The sequence below is a fragment of the Mauremys reevesii genome, linkage group 1 (assembly GCF_016161935.1).
Source record: "Mauremys reevesii isolate NIE-2019 linkage group 1, ASM1616193v1, whole genome shotgun sequence".
NCBI lineage: Eukaryota > Metazoa > Chordata > Testudines > Geoemydidae > Mauremys > Mauremys reevesii.
In genome coordinates, this window is record NC_052623.1 from 357,196,629 (window position 1) to 357,217,114 (window position 20,486).

General features: G+C 47.5%; 3 protein-coding genes across 3 annotated transcripts; 2 read left to right on the forward strand and 1 right to left on the reverse strand.

The window, feature by feature from the left end:
* The first annotated feature begins 673 nt into the window (after positions 1-673).
* On the forward strand, positions 674-2,438 carry LOC120374301 (claw keratin-like). The gene is made up of 2 exons (XM_039493718.1): positions 674-747; positions 1,904-2,438. The coding sequence occupies exon 2, from the start codon at positions 1,944-1,946 to the stop codon at positions 2,436-2,438; it is 495 nt and encodes a 164-aa protein (XP_039349652.1). The 5' UTR covers positions 674-747; positions 1,904-1,943.
* A 7,148-nt stretch (positions 2,439-9,586) lies between these two features.
* On the reverse strand, positions 9,587-10,105 carry LOC120374291 (claw keratin-like). The gene has a single exon (XM_039493712.1). It carries the CDS (start codon positions 10,079-10,081, stop codon positions 9,587-9,589), a length of 495 nt encoding a protein of 164 aa, XP_039349646.1. The 5' UTR covers positions 10,082-10,105.
* A 5,726-nt stretch (positions 10,106-15,831) lies between these two features.
* On the forward strand, positions 15,832-16,326 carry LOC120374308 (scale keratin-like). The gene has a single exon (XM_039493730.1). It carries the CDS (start codon positions 15,832-15,834, stop codon positions 16,324-16,326), a length of 495 nt encoding a protein of 164 aa, XP_039349664.1.
* The last annotated feature ends 4,160 nt before the right edge of the window (positions 16,327-20,486 follow it).

The following is a 20,486-nucleotide window of genomic DNA, read 5'->3' on the forward strand; positions in this document are numbered from 1 at the left end:
GTCCTGGGGAGGGGAGATTTGAAGTCACTGGCTGCCTGCAGAGTCCCAGGTTCCCCGTGTCCCATCCAGTCGAGAGCGGGAGAGCGGTCAGGTGACCAAATGACGCAGCCGCCTCCACTGACAAGAGCTGTCTCATGTGCCATGCACAGCGGCCCCACATGTCTCCAGAGGTGCTGGCCGGAGCCCCCGAGGAGGCTTTGAAGTGCAGGACCCTGCCCCTACTGGCAATGCCACTGCAAACACCAAAGAGGCGCATCTCGCTGCCTTTGGTAACAGCGAACTCAGCAGCAACAGGTGGGTGCTGCCAGAAGGGGCTGCTGCTTTGCACCCCCACAATCCCTGTCCATGATTTGGAGGCTGAGGTAGCCTGTCCTTTCATGACACCCACTTTTGCTACTGATGTCACCTTGACATTCATTCTCATTGCAGCCACAAGAAAGTCATTGGAGTAACACAAGAAATGTACTGGGCCTAAACAAATTTAAGATGAAAGACAACCGAAGTGTTCAATGTGTATGTCACGCCCTCTGATGCTGAGATTAGTCCCTTAATCACCAACGCTGAGGAAAACAGCTCCATCCAAAGGAGGACTTACAAAGGCAATCCAGGTTGTTTGGTAACTAATTAGGACCACCTCCACAAACAGCATCGCAGATCCTCCAGGCAACCCTAGGAACAGTATAAAAGTCCTCACGACTCAGTACGCTTCTAAACACTTCTCTGGACTTCATCTCCTCGGTGAACCGGGTAAGTCCAATTCAACTCAATCTCTTTCTAACGCCAGAGATGTCACAGTAGGGCCTCTTTTCATTTAAGGTGGAATCTTGCACATACTCACTCTGATTTTTATCAGGGATCAAGGTGTTCTTCCATAACTATCTTGTGTCATTATTCATTTGTAGGCACTGGTGGATTCATGATCTGAAGCTAAAGGAGGGACTTTAAGAGCAACATATACAATTGGGAACACATTTCCTATTAATTGGAAAAAAAATTAGGGCATTGAAATTTTTCAGTAACTTTAGAAAGTCCCTTAACCATTTTTCACTTAGGGTAGGTCCATACTTACCGCACGGGTTGACGCGGTGAGTTCGACTTCTTGGAGTTCGAACTATCGCGTCTAATCAAGGCTTCCAAATTTGGTTACAATTCTAGTGATCTTTGCATGGGGCCCAAGAGAGAGAGAAGTGCACTTAGTCTCTACGTCAGGGCCACCGGGGGAAGGGAGCAAGTGGGGGGGAGTTCGGCCCCGCCGCGTCTGGACGGGTAAGTCAGTCGAACTAAGGTAGTTCAACTTCAGCTACGCTATTCGTGTAGCTTAAGTCGTGTACCTTAGTTCGACCCCCCCCACCCCGTAGTGTAGACCAGACCTTAGCTGGATTAGGAAGAAACTTTCCCAGGTTAGTCCAGAAAAGGCAAATTTGGTTGTTTTTTTTCTTTATTCAAAACCAGCTGTTTCTCCTCACTATTGGAGAAAAGAGAATAGATGAAGTTGACAAGTGGTGTGCTCCAGTAGAACAATTCCTATATTCTCCTGAGTAGAAATATCCATTGAAGGTGCTTCTCCTCAATGATGTACTTTCATGTCGCTCCATGGAATTCAGTGGACCGAGGAGTTTGTCTTTAGTGATTTGTGTGGAGAAAAACAAAGTTTCTGTTTATTCATCAGCAAGTTTTGGTGACTCCCAAGGTCTGGAAAACCAAAGAGTCACAGTGTGATACTGGCTTTGGGGCCCGGGGCTGGGGCATATTGCCCCACTTGCTCCCCGGCCCCGGTGGCCCTGACGTAGAGACTAAGTGCACTTCTCCTCTCTCTCTTGGGCCCCATGCAAAGATCACTAGAATTGTAACCAAATTTGGAAGCCTTTCTTCCACCGGCACTTCTAACGTCTCTTTACTCTAGTTCCTGTTGTGTGTTGCAGGTTTACCGCCACGCCAGAAAGATGACTTTCCCCAGCCTGTCCTATCCAGAATGTGGAGTGGCCCAACCCAGTCCAGTTACTGGCAGCGCCAACGAGCCATGCGTTAGGCAGTGCCCTGACTCCGAAGTGGTGATCAGACCCTCACCGGTTGTCGTGACCCTCCCTGGACCAATTCTCAGCAATTTCCCTCAGCAGAGTGACGTGGCAGCCGTAGGAGCACCTGTGGTTGGAGCTGGTTTCGGAGGCTCATTCGGTTTGGGGGGATTGTACGGCTATGGAGGCCATTACGGAGGATTGTATGGTTTAGGGAGATTAGGTGGTTACGGGGGCCTTTACGGTTACAGGGGATTATTGGGCCATGGGGGATACTATGGTTACGGGGGCCTTTACGGTTATGGGGGATTATTGGGCTATGGGGGACACTGCGGTTACCCAGGCCTTTACGGTTATGGGGGATTATGTGGTTCCGGCATATCTTCCCATAGGTACCTCAGTGGAAGCTTTGGGCCATGTTAAACCTGCCAGGAATATTCGTGGAAGAAGGAAGAACCAGGAAATGAACAGCCATATACAGATTCACCCCTGATCTTTTGGGCATGGCTTTCAGAAGTGCTGGGCAAACAGGGCTCCAGCTGAACTCAGTGGAGCTGTGTGTGCTCAGCACCTTGAGCTGATAGCCATGCTGCATTTCTAATGTTACGCTTTATGAGTCTTTCCGCCAAAGCTTTCTCAACCATATGCTGATGCTTTTATTTACATGTGGACCCATTCTGAATTACACACATACTTTCTGCTCTGTAGTATTTCTTCCTCTAACTGTGTACTGCCAATTTCATTTGCATTAAAATCTCTGCTGCATCATAATATCGGTCTTCTGGTTCTCCTTCTTCCTCCCTCCTTGCTTAAAAATTAGGTTCGGATAAAATTCCTCCTTGTGTAACTGGCACTTCTTCAGTGGTAATTTTCAAAGCCCTGGGTAGATAGAGTCTTTTCCTGCAAAGACTTAGTGACAGATTTTCACTTCATGTACGTTTTCCCTTTAGTTTCAAGAAGAGTGGCCACCAGAGCACATACTTGACTGTAGGCCAACGATGACAGATTCTTCCTAATAGTGGGAGGGCTACGAGGCCGCACCCAGTGGCGTAGCCAGGTTCTAACATCAGGGGGAGCAAACACATAAAAAAAGGTACCGTTCCAACCCCTGCCCCAAATCCCCGGCCCCGCTTCCTCCCTGGGCTTGCCGCATTTCCCCTTCACCACCACCCCCAAGGCTTTCATGCGGGAAGACTGGGAGGGAGGCGGGAGCAGCAGCATGCTCAGGGGTGGAGGAGACGTTTGGTTTTGCCGGTGGGTGTCCCACCTGGTCCTGCCCCTTCCCTGAGGCCCCTCCCTACTCTGCCCAAGGCTCCATCCCCACTCTGCCTCTCTCTGCTCCCCATCCTGGTGGCTCAGTCTAGCACCTGACTCCACCCACTCACTCAAAGTGACACAGGAGGTTCCCTTCCTCAGGGTAGGAAAGGTTGCCTACTGGTTAAAGCACTGGCCTTGGGCTCAGGTGTTCTGAGGTTGAGTCTCTGCTCTGCCACAGACTCCTTGCTTAGTCTCAGGAAAGTCACTTCATCTCTCAGTGCCCTAGATTCCCACCCTTTCAAATGGGGCTCATGATTCCCTGCCTCCTAGGCTAAATCCATTTGTGCCTGTGTGATGATGGGGGCAATGGAGGTACCAAGGTTTTGACATTCACAGCATCCCCAGGATCCATTGACTCTTTCTAGAAAAAAGATTGAGAAGTGGAGGTATGTACAATAATACTTCCTCTAATTTCCATCAAAAGCAATTGAAATGTCTCAGGGAAGCACTGACTGTGACACTGAAACTAAAACCGCTCAGCTTTGTGGGAGAGACTTGAGATCAGCACTCACCAGGTCCCTACTCTTGGCCAAGGCCAGCCAGACACTGCTGTCTCCTGGGTCTCATCCTATCAGCTGGGGGAACTATTTACCCACATGAAGCACTTTGAGTGCACCTCTGGCCCAGGGGCTGCTAGCTCTGCTGCTGGCTGGCGGGGCGGGGAGGGGTGGTGGTTTTCTAACTCGCTCAGGCTTTCAGCCACTCAGCCTGAGGGGGCCTTTGAGAAACTCATTAAAGAGTGTGAATGGGGTGGGGCAGACAGAGCAATCCAGCCAGCTCGCCGGCTCCCCGCCCACACAATGGGGAATTGACATTGCCCAGGGGAGAGAGGAGCTGCTGATCCAGCTCCTCCGGGACAGAGGTATCAACTTCTTACTCAGGGAGAAGTAAAAGCCTGCTCTGCCCTGGAAACGGGCCACTTTTACCTGCCGTGGGAGCCAATTAGAAACTGCAGCCACACACTCCTCATCTCAGCCCCGGAGCCAGCGAGCGAGCAGGCTGGGGTGGGGCGGTGCGGATCCGAGAGCGAGCCGGCGGCCGCATGCAAAACCCGGCTCCAGACTCCGAGTCCGGAGCCCTGTGCTGGCTGCGCAGAAAAGCGCCACGTTTGGAAAATGTGCTGAGGGGAAGCGGCTGCTTCCCCTGCACCTCCCCTAGCTATGCTTCTGGCTACACCTGCTCTGTGGTCCCACTCCTGCCCCTCCTATTCCCCAAAGCTCAGCACCCCAGACCAAACCAAAGCTGGAGCCGGGACTGGGAGCTCAGCCCCCCCATCTGCCAGATTTGGGGCTCTCAAGAGCAGACCCCAGCCTGTATCCCCTATCCATGGCAGATGGCGGACCCAAGGTTCCCCACAGCTGCTTGTGTGGTTCTTAATGTGACCCTGCTCCTGCTTCTTGCCAAGTCGAGGGTAGAGTCTCATGATTAAGAGGAAGAGCGGGGGCTCAGGCCCACATAAAAAGTGGACCCGACCCATAGTGGTTCCTGGCCCCCTTTCCCCTTCCCGTTCCCCACCACCACCGTATTTTGTTCCAGGAGTCTGTTCACATCGCAGGCCCTAGCCCTAGAGAGAGATTGAGTGTGGACTGTGATAAGTTCTGTCCTGCTCCCAGCTTCTGCCCTTGGGGCAGGGAGTTTGTTTATAAACAGAGGCAGGGTGCTGAAGATAATAAACGGTTTGTCCGTAAATTATATAAAGGCTCCTTAGATGATTCTGAAAGCATTGCCAGGCAAGCCAGTAAAAAGACAGGAAACCAAAGGTTGGAATAAATGGTCCATTTTCAGAATGGGAATGAAAAAGTGCTGTCCTCCAGGGAGGTGTACAAGGATGAACATATTCATAAATGATCTAGAAAAGGGGTAACTCATGAGGTGACATAATTTGCAGATGAAACAAAATTACTCAAGATAGTTAAGTCCAAAGCTGACTGCAGAGGACTCTCACAAAACTGAGTGACTTGGCAACGAAACGGCAGAGGACATTCAATGTTAAATGCAAAGTAATGCACATGGCAAAATATAATCCCAATTATACCCACAAAATGATGGGATCTAAATTAGAGGTTACCCATCAAAAAAGAGATCTTGGAGTCATTTGCAGTACCAGGGCCGGCTCCAGCTTTTCTGCTGCCCCAAACGGAAAAAAAAAAAAGAAAGAAAGAAAGAAAAGAAAAGACGAGCGGCGGCACTTCGGCAGCAGCTCAATCGTCCCATTTCTTCGGCAGCAATTCAGTGGCGAGTCCTTCACTCCCTCCATTCCTCTTCGGTGGCACTTCAGCGACAGCTCAAAGAGGAAGAAAGGGAATGAGGGACCTGCCGCCGAATTCCCACCAAAGACCCGGACCTGCCGACTCGACACCGGACGGAGTGCCACCCCTTTGTATTGGCTGCCCATAGCACCTGCTTCCTATGCTGGTGTCTGGAGCTGGCCCTGTGCAGTACTCTGGAAGCACTGTGCTTCCAGAGCACTGCAAGTGTCTAGGAATCCTTCTCACTATGCCTCTTTCATCCTGAACTGCGGAACGCTCAGAAGACTTACAAATTATCTCCAGTCATCAATGGGACAGACACAGAGTAAGTAGCTGGCCTGAACGTGCATCAAGACCATACCAGGGAACTACATGTAAATAAGATTGTTGACAGTTTCATCCAGAAAGCTACAGTGAGATGAAATGTCTTTAAACTGGGACATTAATAAAGACAGCTTGTATGTGATTGCAATGATTTTAATATACAACAATTCATGATAATTTAATTAGGTAGTTCATAACAATTTAATCATGAAAATACTAAAGATACCAATGATAGACACATATTCAACAGTTAGAATATGAAAGGAGTGTATAAATATGCTGAAAATAGCCTATCCCCACAATTCCCCTCCCACCCCCCAAACACACGCAACTCTTCAAAAGAAGCCACTGGCAAAGACAAAAGTCAGTGCATCCGCTTGACACCTCCTTTGCATTAACTTTGCAATGCTGGAGATGAGCTTAAAAATCTAGGGCAATGGGGCAGAAATGGTTCAGCTTCATATTGAGATTTTGTATTTCATTGCACCAATACAACTCAATTAAATTAATCTTCTCATTCTATACCCTCATGTGTTTATCAACTGGTCAGCAGCAATGTCCATTCCTTCGTCAAATGACATGAACAAAAGTTGATTTCACAAGGATGTTGCCAACACACCTGACTGAGTCTGTTCTGCCCATATAGACAAGGGAGGTTTAGGTTGGACATTAAGAAAAAGTTCCTAACTGTCAGGGTGGTTAACCCATTCCAGTTCTTCACCACCCTACTAGTGAAAAAGTTTTTCCTAATGTGCAACCTAAACCTCCCCCTCTGCAACTTGAGACCATTACTCCTTGTTCTGTCATCTTCTACCACTGAGAACAGTCTAGATCCATCCACTTTGGAACCCCCTTTCAGGTAGTTGAAAGCAGCTATCAAATCCCCCCTCATTCTTCTCTTTTAGTCCTAGAATCTATGAATTTATGAATCTTAGAGAGACTAACAAATTTATTTGGGCATAAGCTTTCGTCGGCTAGAACCTATGCATGAAGTAAAAAATGCAGGAGTAGGTATAAATACATAAAAGGATGGGGGTTGTTTTACTACAGGTGAGGTCTGTCTAACGAGATAAATCAATTGACAGCAGGATACCAAAGGAGGAAAAGCAATAAAGAATCCTGTGGCACCTTATAGACTAACAGACGTTCTGCAGCATGAGCTTTCGTGGGTGAATACCCACTTCTTCAGATGCAAGATGTATTCACCCACGAAAGCTCATGCTGCAGAACGTCTGTTAGTCTATAAGGTGCCACAGGATTCTTTATTGCTTTTACAGATCCAGACTAACACGGCTACCCCTCTGACAAAGGAGGAAAATAACTTTTGAAGTGGTAAGAGAGTGACCCATTACATACAGTTGACAAGAAGGTGTGAGTAATGGTAGGGAGAAATTAGTATAGGGGAAATTAAGTTTAAGTTTTGTAATTATCCATCACTCCCAGTCTTTATTCAGGCTTAATCTGATGGTATCCAGTTTGCAAATTAATTCCAGTTCTGCAGCTTCACATTGGAGTCTGTTTTTGAAGTTTTTTTGTTGAAGAATTTCCACTTTGAGGTGTGTTATTGAGTGACTAGAGAGATTAAAGTGTTCTCCTACTGGTTTTTAAATGTCGTGATTCCTGATGTCAGATTTGTGTCCATTTATTCTTTGGCTTAGAGACTCTCCGGTCTGGCCAATGTACATGGCAGAGGGGCATTGCTGGCACATGATGGCATATATCACATTGGTAGATGTGCTGGTGACTGAGCCCAAGACGGTGTGGCTGATGTGATTAGGTCCTATGATGGTGTCCCTTGAATAGATAAATGGACAGAGTTGGCACCGTTGTTTGTAGCAGGGTTTGGTTCCTGGGTTGGTGTTTTTCTTGCTGTTTCTTGGTTCCAGCTGTTGGTGACAGCTAGTGGCCTTCTGTTATTTCTTTGTTGGTTCTGTCTTGTAGTAGGTGACTTCTCAATACCCTTCTGGCTCTGTCAATCTGGTTCTTCACTTCATCAGGTGGGTATTGCAGTTTGAAGAACGCTTGGTAGAGATTCTGTAGGTGTTTGTCTCTGTCTGAGGGATCGGAGCAAATGTGGTTGTATTTTAGAGCTTGGCTGTAGACAGTGGATTTTGTGATGTGGTTGGATGGAAGCTGGAGGCATGTAGGTAAGTATAGCGGTCAGTAGGTTTCTGGTATAGGGTGGTGTTTATGTGACCATCGCGTATTAGCACTGCAGTGTCTAAGAAGTGGATTTCTTGTGTGGACTGGTCCAGGCTGAGGTTGATGGTAGGTTGGAAATTGTTGAAATCTTGGTGGAATTCCTCAACGGCTTCCTTCCCATGGATCCAGATAATAAAGATGTCATCAATGTAGCGCAAGTAGAGTAGGGCTTAAGGAGATGAGAAACGAGCAAATGTTGTGCTAAGTCGGCCATAAAATGTTGACATACTGAGGCGCCATGCGGGTACCAGCGAGTCACCAATCCTTGCTGATGAATAAACAAAACCAGGGTTTTTAAATCAAACAAAACACAAACCTCCTCCCCTGATGTAAATCTGCTCTGTTCCACTGGCTTCACTGGAGCTACACTGAGGCCTGGTCTACACTACGAGTTTATATAGAATTTAGCAGCATTAAATCGCATTAACCCTGTACCCGTCCACAAAACGAAGCCCTTTATATCGATATAAAGGGCTCTTAATATCGATATCTACTCCTCTCCGACGAGGGGAGTAGGGCTGAAATCGATATTGCCATCTCAGATTAGGTTTTCTGTGGCCGCAATATGACGGTATTGGCCTCCGGGCGCTATCCCACAGTGCACCATTGTGACTGCTCTGGACAGCAATCTGAACTCGGATGCACTAGCCAGGTAGAAAGGAAAAGCCCTGCGAACTTTTGAATTTCATTTCCTGTTTGCCCAGCGTGGAATGACGATCATACAAAATACGGTGGGGGGGGGGAACGGGAAGGGGAAAGGGGGCCAGGAACCACTATGGGTCGGGTCCACTTTTTATGTGGGCCTGAGCCCCTGCCCTTCCTCTTAATCATGAGACTCTACCATCGTCTTGGCAAGAAGCAGGAGCAGGGTCACATTAAGAACCACGCAAGCAGCTGTGGGGAACCTTGGGCCTGCCATCTGCCATGGATAGGGGATACAGGCTGGGGTCTGCGCTTGAGAGCCCCAACTCTGGCAGACGGTGGGGCTGGGCTCCCAGTCCTGGCTCCAGCTTTGGTTTGGTCTAGAGTACTGGGCTTTGGGGAATAGGAGGGGCAGGAGTGGGACCACACAAGGAGGAATTTCATCCGAACCTAATTTTTAAGCAAGGAGGGAGGAAGAAGGAGAACCAGAAGACCGATATTATGATGCAGCAGAGTTTTTAATGCAAATGAAATTGGCAGTACACAGTTAGAGGAAGAAATACTACAGAGCAGAAAGAATGCGTGTAATTCAGAATGAGTCCACATGTAAATAAAAGCATCAGCACATGGTTGAGAAAGCTTTGGCGGACAGACTCATAAAGCGTAACATTAGAAATGCAGCATGGCTATCAGCTCAAGGTGCTGAGCACACACAGCTCCACTGAGCTCAGCTGCAGCCCTGTTTGCAAAGCACTTCTGAAAGCCATGCCCAAAAGATCAGGGGTGAATCTGTATCTGGCTGTTCATTTCCTGGTTCTTGGATGTTCCTTGGAAGGTTTAACATGGCCCAAAGCTTCCATTGAGGTACCTATGGGAAGATATCCCGGAACCACATAATCCCCCATAACCATAAAGGGCCGGGTAACCGCAGTATCCCCCATAGCCCAATAATCCCCCATAACCGTAAAGGCCCACGTAACCATAGTATCCCCCATGGCCCAATAATCCCCCGTAACCGTAAAGGCCCCCGTAACCACCTAATCTCCCTAAACCATACAATCCTCCGTAATGGCCTCCATAGCCGTACAATCCTCCCAATCCGAATGAGCCTCCAAAACCAGCTCCAACCACAGGTGCTCCTACGGCTGCCACTTCGCTCTGCTGAGGGAAATTGCTGAGAATTGGTCCAGGGAGGGTCATGACAACCGGTGAGGGTCTGATCACCACTTCGGAGTCAGGGCACTGCCTAACGCACGGCTCGTTGGCGCTGCCAGTGACTGGACTGGGTCGGGCCACCCCACATTCTGGATAGCACAGGCTGGAGAAAGTCATCTTTCTGGGACGGAGGTAAACCTGCAACACACAACAGGCACTAGAGTAAAGAGAAGGTAGAAGTGCCGGTGGAAAAAAGGCTTCAAAGCTCAGTTACAATTCTAGTGAGCTCTGCATGGGGCCCAAGAGAGAGAGGAGACGTGGACTTAGTCTCTAGGTTAGGGCTGCCGGGGGGGAGGGCAAGTGGGGCAATTTGCCCTAGGCCCCGGGCCCCAAAGGGGCCTCCACAAGAATATAGTGTTCTATAGTATTGCAATATTTTTTATGGAAGGGGCCCCCAAAATTGCTTTGCCCCAGGCCCCCTAACTCCTCTGGGCAACCCTGCTGTAGGTGTGTGATCATGTCGTTGTTCCTGTTCTCTCTTTCTATGCCTCTTGTCCACTCGCAGTAAACTTCCCTCCCAACCAGATCCTTTCATCCCCTCTCAATGACTTTGTCTGAAAAACACAGACTAGAATAAGTGTAACCATTTCCATGATGGACACCTGGGATTCTAGAACCATTTAAAACATTTCTCAAAGAGAACGTGGCTGGGATCATGGTAATCATTTATTTTCATTTCAGGAATTAACCCCCGCATGCAAACCAGTTATGACCAGTATCACAGTGTGACTCTTTGGTTTTCCAAACCTTGGGAGTCATCAAAACTTGCTGATGAATAAACAGAAACTTTACATTTCTCCACACAAATCACTAAAGACAAACTCCTCAGCTGGGGTAAAATGGTTTCAGGTCCACTGACATCCTTGGAGAGACATGAAATTACATCATCTGAGGAGAAGCACCTTCATGGATATTTCTGCTCAGGAGAACATAGGAATTGTTCGACTGGAGCACACCACTTGTCAACTTCATCTATTCTCTTTTCTCCAATAGTGAGGAGTAACAGCTGCTTTTGAATTAAAAAAAAAAACAACCAAATTGGCCTTTTCTGTACTAACCTGGGAAAGTTTCTTCCTAATCCAGCTAAGTGAAAAATGGTTAAGGGACTTTCTAAAGTTACTGAAAAGATTTCAATACCCTCCTTCTTTTGCCAGTTAATAGAAAATGTGTTTCCCAGTTGTATATGTTGCTCTTAAAGTCCCTCCTTTAGCTTCAGATCATGAATCCACCAGTGCCTACAACTGAATAATGACACAAGATAGTTATGGAAGAACACCTTGACCCCTGATAAATATCACCGTGAGTCCGTGCAAGATTCCACCTTAAATTAAAAGAGGCCCTACTGTGACATCTCTGGCGTTAGAAAGAGATTGAGTTGAATTGGACTTACCCGGTTCACCGAGGAGATGAAGTCCAGAGAAGTGTTCAGAAGCATACTGAGTCGTGAGGACTTTGATACGGTTCCTAGGTTGCCTGGAGGATCTGCGATGCTGTTTGTGGAGGTGGTCCTAATTAGTTACCAAACAACCTTGATTGCCTTTGTAAGTCCTCCTTTGGATGGAGCTGTTTTCCTCAGCGTTGGTGATTAAGGGACTAATCTCAGCATCAGAGGGTGTGACATACACATTGAACACTTCAGTTGTCTTTCATCTTAAAATTGTTTCTGCCCAGTACATTTCTTGTGTTATTCCAATGACTTTCTAGTGGCTGCAATGAGAATGACTGTCAAGGTGACATTAGTAGCAAAAGTGGGTGTCATGAAAGGACAGGCTACCTCAGCCTCAAAATCATGGACAGGGATTGTGGGGGTGCAAAGCAGCAGCCCCTTCTGGCAGCGCCCACCTGTTGCTGCTGAGTACCTGTTACCAAAGACAGCGAGATGCACCTCTTTGGTGTTTGCAGTGGCATTGCCTGTAGGGGCAGGGTCCTGCACTTCACAGCCCCCTCGGGGGCTCCGGCCAGCACCTCTGGAGACATGTGGGGCCGCTGTCCATGGTACATGAGACAGCTCTTGTCAGTGGAGGCGGCTGCGTCATTTGGTCACCTGACCGCTCTCCCGCTCTCGACTGGATGGGACACGGGGAGCCTGGGATTCTGCAGGCAGCCGGTGACTTCAAACCTACCCTCCCCAGGACAGGCTCTCGGTGAAGGGCTCTGGGAGGCCAAGTTAATGCATCTTCTATGATGGCATACTGAGGGGCCATGCGGGTACCAGAGCCGTCCCACTGACTTGAAGGTTTATACCCTTGCCAAACTTGAAGAAATGCAATAAATCCAACTCAGTCTCCATTTCCTCCAGAGTGCTGCGAGCACCATTCTGTGCGGGTCCCCAAAGACACTTCTCAACTCCTCCCTCCCCGTCAGGCTGCTGAGGCTCTGCTCCGCTCAGCTCTGGCTGCTGCTCTCACCTTAGTTTGGCTTCCCACTGAGGCAGCTCCAGCTCACACGGAGGACGGGACCCCGGGCTCCTGACTTCTTCATTGGCCTGCTTGCCCTGTCGATCAGGCTGACCCGCAGTGTTGGGTTCTTGCCATTGGCCCTGGGGACTGTCAGTCTCAGGATCCTGATTTCTCAGTGATCCTTCCCCTTTCTTTTGGTACTGGGAGAGGGCCATGAATAAAACTCACTAAGTTGTAGTAAGTGGCCAACAATCCCCTGACATCTACTGACAAACGAGTGCAGTCCAGCATGACAAGATGATGCTCTGGTTTGTAAACCTCAGCGAGTCAACAACCCTTGCTGATGAATGAACAAAGCCAGGGTTTTTAAATCAAAACAAAACACAAACCTCCTCCGCTGGTGTAAATCTGCTCTGTTCCACTGGCTTCACTGGAGCTACACTACGTGAGGCTGGACGAAGATCTGCACCTAGAATTACTGCTTCACATGGGAACGTAACAGTTGCCAGGCTGGAAGAGAGGAGTGGCCAATCTAATGCAGTATCCTGTCTCAATGACTGTCACTCACCAGCTGCTTCAGAGGACTGCAGAAGAGCAATGAATTAGCCCTTTATGGAGGAAACTTGGGGGGTTTCTTCATAAACCCTAAATGAAAAATTGGAGGTGAGATTTTTCAGATTTCCCCAAGAGATTGGAATGCTCAAGTTCCAACTAAAATGAATAGGCTCTAATGTCCCTAATGCATGTCTTGCTCTGAAAATCCAGGCCTTCACTTCTAACGCATGAAGATACCAAGACTTGCACCTCGATAAGAGAAAAAAATTGAAAAAAAACCCAAACCCTTTCCACACGTCAGAATCACAGAGAGTCTGTGCAATATTTAGTCCTAAATTAGTGCAGTTCAGGAGCAGTGGTGAGCTTGGGGATGAGTAATCACTATGACTGGCTTTATTGCTGACTCTGCCACTTGCTCCTGGTATAACCTTGACCTCAATGTGCTTGTTCACCTCCGCAAAAACCAGATCTCATAGTGATATTATGCTCGATGATCAGAGACTTCCTCAAATCAAAGGACTTCAAAGCACTGCAGGCTTATTAAAGTTGTATGTGGGCACAGGGTTCTATTATTTTAAAAGGAGAATTATTTTTGGTGGGATTAGATGGCCTCAATTATGGATTAGGATTCAAGGGTTCTCACAACATTTTTTTTCGTGGCCTTTGACAAACCTGTCTCTCTGTCCTGTCTCCCAGAGCCCTTCACCGAGAGCCTGTCCTGGGGAGGGTAGGTTTGAAGTCACTGGCTGCCAGCAGAGTCCCAGGCTCCCCATGTCTCATCCAGTCGAGAGCGGGAGAGCGGTCAGGTGACCAAATAACGCAACCGCCTCCACTGACAAGAGCTGTCTCATGTACCATGCACAGCAGCCCCACATGTCTCCAGAGGTGCTGGCCGGAGCCCCCGAGGGGGCTGTGAAGTGCAGGACCCTGCCCCTGCTGGCAATGCCACTGCAAACACCAAAGAGGCGCATCTCGTGTCTTTGGTAACAGCTACTCAGCAGCAACAGGTGGGCGCTGCCAGAAGGGGCTGCTGCTTTGCACCCCCACAATCCCTGTCCATGATTTTGAGGGTGAGGTAGCCTGTCCTTTCATGACACCCACTTTTGCTACTGATGTCACCTTGACAGTCATTCTCATTGCAGCCACTAGAAAGTCATTGGAATAACACAAGAAATGTATTGGGCAGAAACAATTTTAAGATGAAAGACAACTGAAGTGTTCAATGTGTATGTCACGCCCTCTGATGCTGAGATTAGTCCCTTAATAACCGACGCTGAGGAAAACAGCTCCATCCAAAGGAGGACTTACAAAGGCAATCAAGGTTGTTTGGTAACTAATTAGGACCACCTCCACAAACAGCATCCCAGATCCTCCAGGCAACCCTAGGAACCATATAAAAGTCCTCACGACTCAGTACGCTTCTAAACACTTCTCTGGACTTCATCTCCTCGGTGAACTGGGTAAGTCCAATTACACTCAATCTCTTTCTAATGCCAGAGATGTCACAGTAGGGCCTCTTTTCATTATGGTGGAATCTTGCACGTACTCACTGTGATATTTATCAGGGATCAAGGTGTTCTTCCATAACTATCTTCTGTCATTATTCAGTTGTAGGAACTGGTGGATTCATGATCTAAAGCAAAAGGAGGGACTTTAAGAGCAACATATACAATTGGGAAACATATTTCCTATTAACTGGAAAAAGAATGAGGGCATTTAAATCTATTCAGTAAATTTAGAAAGTTCCTTAACCATTTTTCTCTTAGCTGGATTAGGAAGAAACTTTCCCAGGTTAGTCAAGAAACAGCCAATTTGGTTGTTTTTTTCTTTATTCAAAAGCCGCTGTTACTCCTCACTATTGGAGACAAGAGACTAGATGAAGTTGACTAGTCATGTGCTCCAGTCGAACAATTCCTATGTTCTCCTGAGCAGAAATACCCATTGAAGGTGCTTCTCCTCAGATGATGTAATTTCATGTCTCTCCATGGAAGTCAGTGGACCTGAAACCATTTTACCCCAGCTGGGGAGTTTGTCTTTACTGATTTGCGTGGAGTAAAGCAAAGTTTCTGTTTATTCATCAGCAAGTTTTGATGACTCCCAAGGTCTGGAAAACCAAAGAGTCACACTGTGATACTGGTCGCCACTGGTTGCATGCAGGGGTTAATTCCTGAAATGAAAATAGATGATTACCATGATCCCAGCCACGTTCTCTTTGAGAAATGTTTAAAATGGTTCCAGAATCCCAGGTGTCCATCACGGAAATGGTTACACATATTCTAGTCTGTGTTTTGCAGAAAATGTCATCGAGAGGGGATGAAAGGATCCGGTTGGGAGCGCGGTTTACTACAAGTGGACAAGAGGCATAGAAAGAGACAACAGGAACAACAACATGATCACACACTACAGCAGGGCCGCCCAGAGGAGTTAGGGGGCCTGGGGCAAAGCTATTTCAGGGGCCCCTTCCATAAAAAAAATTAGGGGGGAGGGATAGCTCAGTGGTTTGCGCATTGGCTTCCTCAACGCAGGATTGTGAGTTCAATTCTTGAGGGGGCCATTTAGGAAACTAGGGTGAAAATCTAGCTGGGGATTGGTCCTGCTTTGAGCAAGAAGTTAGACTAGATATTACTTAAGGTCCCTTCCAACCCTAACCTTCTATGAAAAAGTTGCAATACTATAGAATGCTATATTCTTGTGGAGTCCCCTTTGGAGCCTGGGGCAAATTGCACCACTCCCTCCTCTTCCCTGGCAATCCTGACATAGAGACTAAGTCCACCTCTCCTCTCTCTCTTGGGCCCCATGCAGAGCTCACTACAATTGTAGCCAAGCTTTGAAGCCTTTCTTCCACCAGCACTTCTACCTTCTCTTTACTCTAGTCCCTGTTGTGTGTTTCAGGTTTACCTCCATCCCAGAAAGATGACTTTCTCCAGCCTGTCCTATCCAGAATGCGGGGTGGCCCGACCCAGTCCAGTGACTGGCAGCTCCAACGAGCCGTGCGTTAGGCAGTGCCCTGACTCCGAAGTGGTGATCAGCCCCTCACCGGTTGTCGTGACCCTCCCCGGACCAATTCTCAGCAATTTCCCTCAGCAGAGTGACGTGGCAGCCGTAGGAGCACCTGTGGTTGGAGCTGGTTTCGGAGGCTCATTCGGTTTGGGGGGATTGTACGGCTATGGAGGCCATTACGGAGGATTGTATGGTTTAGGGAGATTAGGTGGTTACGGGGGCCTTTACGGTTACGGGGGATTATTGGGCCATGGGGGATACTATGGTTACCCCGGCCTTTACGGTTATGGGGGATTATTGGGCTATGAGGGACACTGTGGTTATCCAGGCCTTTATGGTTATGGGGGATTATGTGGTTCCGGAATATCTTCCCATAGGTACCTCAGTGGAAGCTTTGGGCCATGTTAAACCTTCCAGGAATATTCATGGAAGAAGGAAGAATCAGGAAATGAACAGCCAGATACAGATTCACCCTTGATCTTTTGGGCATGGCTTTCAGAAGTGCTGGGCAAACAGGGATCCAGCTGAACTCAGTGGAGCTGTGTGTGCTCAGCACCTTGGGCTGACAGCCATGCTGCATTTCTAATGTTACGCTTTGTGACTCTTTCTGCCAAGGCTTTCCCACCCGTGTGCTGATTCTCGCTTTCACCTGTGGACTCATTCTGAGTTACACACAAGCTGTTTCTACTGACCCTGCAGTGTGAAGGGAACAGCAGCCTTAAAATAGGCAGCGTTTATGTTTATTATCACTTTAAGTCCCTTTTAGGCACCACATTTTCTACCTTTCCATCAGTATTTACCTTTAGTGCCTCGCTTTGATCTTTGCTATGGGCAGATGTCAAATGGAGAAGCTGCCTAGTCTCTGCTTCTATTTTGCTTTGTCTCATTTCCCACCAATTGGGATAAAACAAAGAACTTATAATGGTTACAAAAGGGACTTGTTTGTCAACCTCTGCAGCTGCAACAAAGCAAACAGAACATCTTGTCTGAAATGATCCCCACTGAGGCATGTGATTGGTCGCAACTCTTCTTGAAACACTGGAAATACATTCTTTCTGCTCTGTAGTATTTCTTCCTGTAACTGTGTACTGCCAATTTCATTTGCATTAAAATCTCTGCTGCATCATAATATCGGTCTTCTGGTTCTCCTTGTTCCTCCCTCCTTGCTTGAAAATTGTGTTGGATGAAATTCCTATTTGTGTAGCTGGCACTTCTCCAGTTGTAATTTTCAAAGCCCTGGGTAGATACAGTCTTTCCCTGCAAAGACTTAGTGATAGATTTTCATTTCATGTACGTTTTCCCTTTAGTTTCAAGAAGAACAATCATATGGTTTGCGTTAAGAGTCTAGAAGAGTCTTTGCAGGTTTTCATAAGGAAAAGAAAAGTGGCCACCAGATCACATACTTGACTGTAGGCCAACGATGACAGATTCTTCCTAATAGTGGGATGGCCATGAGGCTGCACCCCCTCTGTGGTCCCATTCCTCCCCCCGCTATTCCCCAAAGCCTCGCACCCCAGACCAAACCAAAGCTGGAGCCAGGACAGGCAGCCCGCCCCCACCCCGTTTGCCGGAGTTGGGGGGCTCGAGAGCAGACTCCAGCATGTATCCCCGGATCCCGCACCCCATCCATGGCAGATGGTGGGCCCAAGGTTCCCCACAGCTGCCTGTGTGGTTCTTACTCTGACCCTGCTCCTGCTTCTGGCCCAGACGAGGGTAGAGTCTCATGGTTAAGAGGAGGGGCAGGGAGTTGGGCCCACATAAAAAGTGGATCTGACCCATAGTGGTTCCTGGCCCCCCCTTCCCCTTCCCATCCCCTGTTCCCCCGTACACATGCAACTCTTCAAAAGAACCCACTGGCAAAGACAAAAGTCAGTGCATCCACTTGACACCTCCTTTGCATTAACTTTGCAATGCTGGAGATGAGCTTAAAAATCTAGGGCAATGGGGCAGAAATGGTTCAGCTTCATATTGAATTTTTTGATTTCATTGCACCAATAAAACTCAGTAAAATTAATCTTATAATAATAGGTTATATACCTACCTCCTAGAGCTGGAAGGGACCTTGACAGGTCATTGAGTCCAGCCCCCTATCTTCACTAGCAGGACCAATTTTTGCCCCCGATCCCTAAGTGGTTCTCTCAAGGATTGAACTCACAAGCCTGGGTTTAGCAGGCCAATGCTCAAACCACTGAGCTATCCCTCCCTTCTCATGCTATACTCTCATGTGTTTATCAATGGTCAGCAGCAATGTCCATTCCTTGGTCAAATGACATGAACAAAAGTTGATTTCACAAGGATGTTGCTAACACACCTGACTGAGTCTGTTCAGCCCATATAGTCAAATTACACTATGCCAACGTCATCTGCAGGAGTCAGGAATCTCACGTGTGATACGAAGAGATTCGTGCCCAGACCATTCATTCCGTACAAATATCTCATGGCTTTTGAAGTAACTGTCGCTCACTGTGCTCCATATTACCAGTCTTGTAGAAAATCCCCTGGATGTACCATGACTTGATATTGCAGGAACTGCAGAGAAAAAAATTACATTACATTTCCTACTCCATTTTTCTTCAATATTTTTGTGGCTCTCAGTTCCCAGAAGATGAACATTTTCCACTAATCCATTTTTTGATGTGAGAACAGGAAAGTAAAAAATGTATCCAGACCTTCCTGACTGTTTGAGGACATAATAAAATACTCCGGTGGGGAGGGGAAATTCAGCCATCTGGCTATGGGTTTTGTGTAAAAACAATACAGCTCTAGGGAACTGTCAGGCTGGAAGGAGATTACTAGTGGAGTTCCTCAGGGATCGGTTTTGGGACCAATCTTATTTAATCTTTTTTTTACTGATCTTGGCACAAAAAGTGAGAATGTGCTAATAAAGTTTGCGGATGACACAAAGCTGGGAGGTATTGCTAACACAGAGAAGGACCAGGATATTATACAGGAAAATCTGGATGACCTTGTAAACTGGAGTAATAGTAATAGAATGAAATTTAATAGTGAAAAGTGCAAGATCATGCATTTAAGGATTAATAACAAGAATTTTAGTTATAAATTGGGGACACATCAGTTGGAAGTAACAGAGGAGGAGAAGGACCTCAGAGTATTAGTTGATCACAGGATGACTATGAGCCGTCAATGTGATATGGCTGTTAAAATGCTAATGCAGTTTTAGGATGAATCAGGCGAGGTATTTCCAGCAAAGATAAGGAAGTGTTAGTACCGTTATACAAGGCACTGGTGAGACCTCATCTGGAATACTGTGTGCAGTTCTGGTCTCCCATGTTTAAGAATGATGAATTCAACTGGAACAGGTTCAGAGATGGGCTACTAGGATGAGCCGAGGAATGGAAAACCTGTCTTATGAAAGGAGACTGAAAGAGTTTGACTTGTTTAGCCTAACCAAAAGAAGGTTGAGGGGGAAATAGGATTGCTCTTTATAAATATATCAGAGGGATAAATATTAGGGATGGAGAGGAATTATTTAAGCTTAGTACCAATGTGGACACAAGAACAAATGGAGATAAACTGGACCCTAGGAAGTTTAGACTTGAAATTAGATGAAGGTTTCTAACCATTAGAGGAGTGAAGTTCCGGAACAGCCTTCCAAGGGGAGTAGTGGGTGCAAAAGACATATCTGGCTTTAAGACTAAGCTTGATAAATTTATGGAGGGGATGGTATGATGGGATAGCCTTATTTTGGCAATTCATTTGGCAATTGATCTTTGATTATCAGCAGGTAAGTATGCCCAGTGGTCTGTGATGGGATGTTAGATGGGTTGGGATCTGAGTTACTACAGAGAATTCTTTCCTGGGTGCTGTCTGGTGAGTCTTGCCCACATGCTCAGGGTTTAACTGATCACCATATTTGGGGTCGGGAAGGAATTTTCCTCCAGGGCAGATTGGCAGAGGCCCTGGAGGTTTTTCACCTTCCTCTGCAGCATGGGGCACGGGTCACTTGCTGGAGGATTCTCTGCAGCTTGAAGTCTTCAAACCACAATTCGAGGACTTCAATAACTCAGACATAGGTTAGGAGTTTGTTATAGAAGTGAGTGGGTGAGATTCTGTGGCCTGCATTGTGCAGGAGGTCAGACTGGATGATCATAATGGTCCCTTCTGACCTTAAAGTCTATGAGTCTATGAATCTTCAATATCAGACCATACCCATAGACCCCAGCTTGGAATGGAAGAACATAGGCATTGATACAGAAGATCAGGCCTCATCTTTCTGCCTCAGCAGTCAGTCAGGAGCGTAGCTATGGGAGGTGCAGGGGAAGCAGCCACTTCCCCTCAGCACATTTTCCAAAAGCGGCGCCTTTCTGCGCAGCCAGCACTGGGCTTCGGACTCGGAGTCTGGAGCCGGGTTTTGCATGCGGCCGCCAGCTCGCTTTCGGCTCCGCACCGCCCCACCCCAGCCTGCTCGCTCGCTGGCTCCAGGGCTGGGATGAGGCGCGTGTGGCTGCAGGTTCTAACCGGCTCCCACGGCAGGTAAAAGTGGCCCGTTTCCAGGGCAGAGCAGGCTTTTACTTCTCCCTGAGCAAGAAGTTGATACCTCTGTCCCG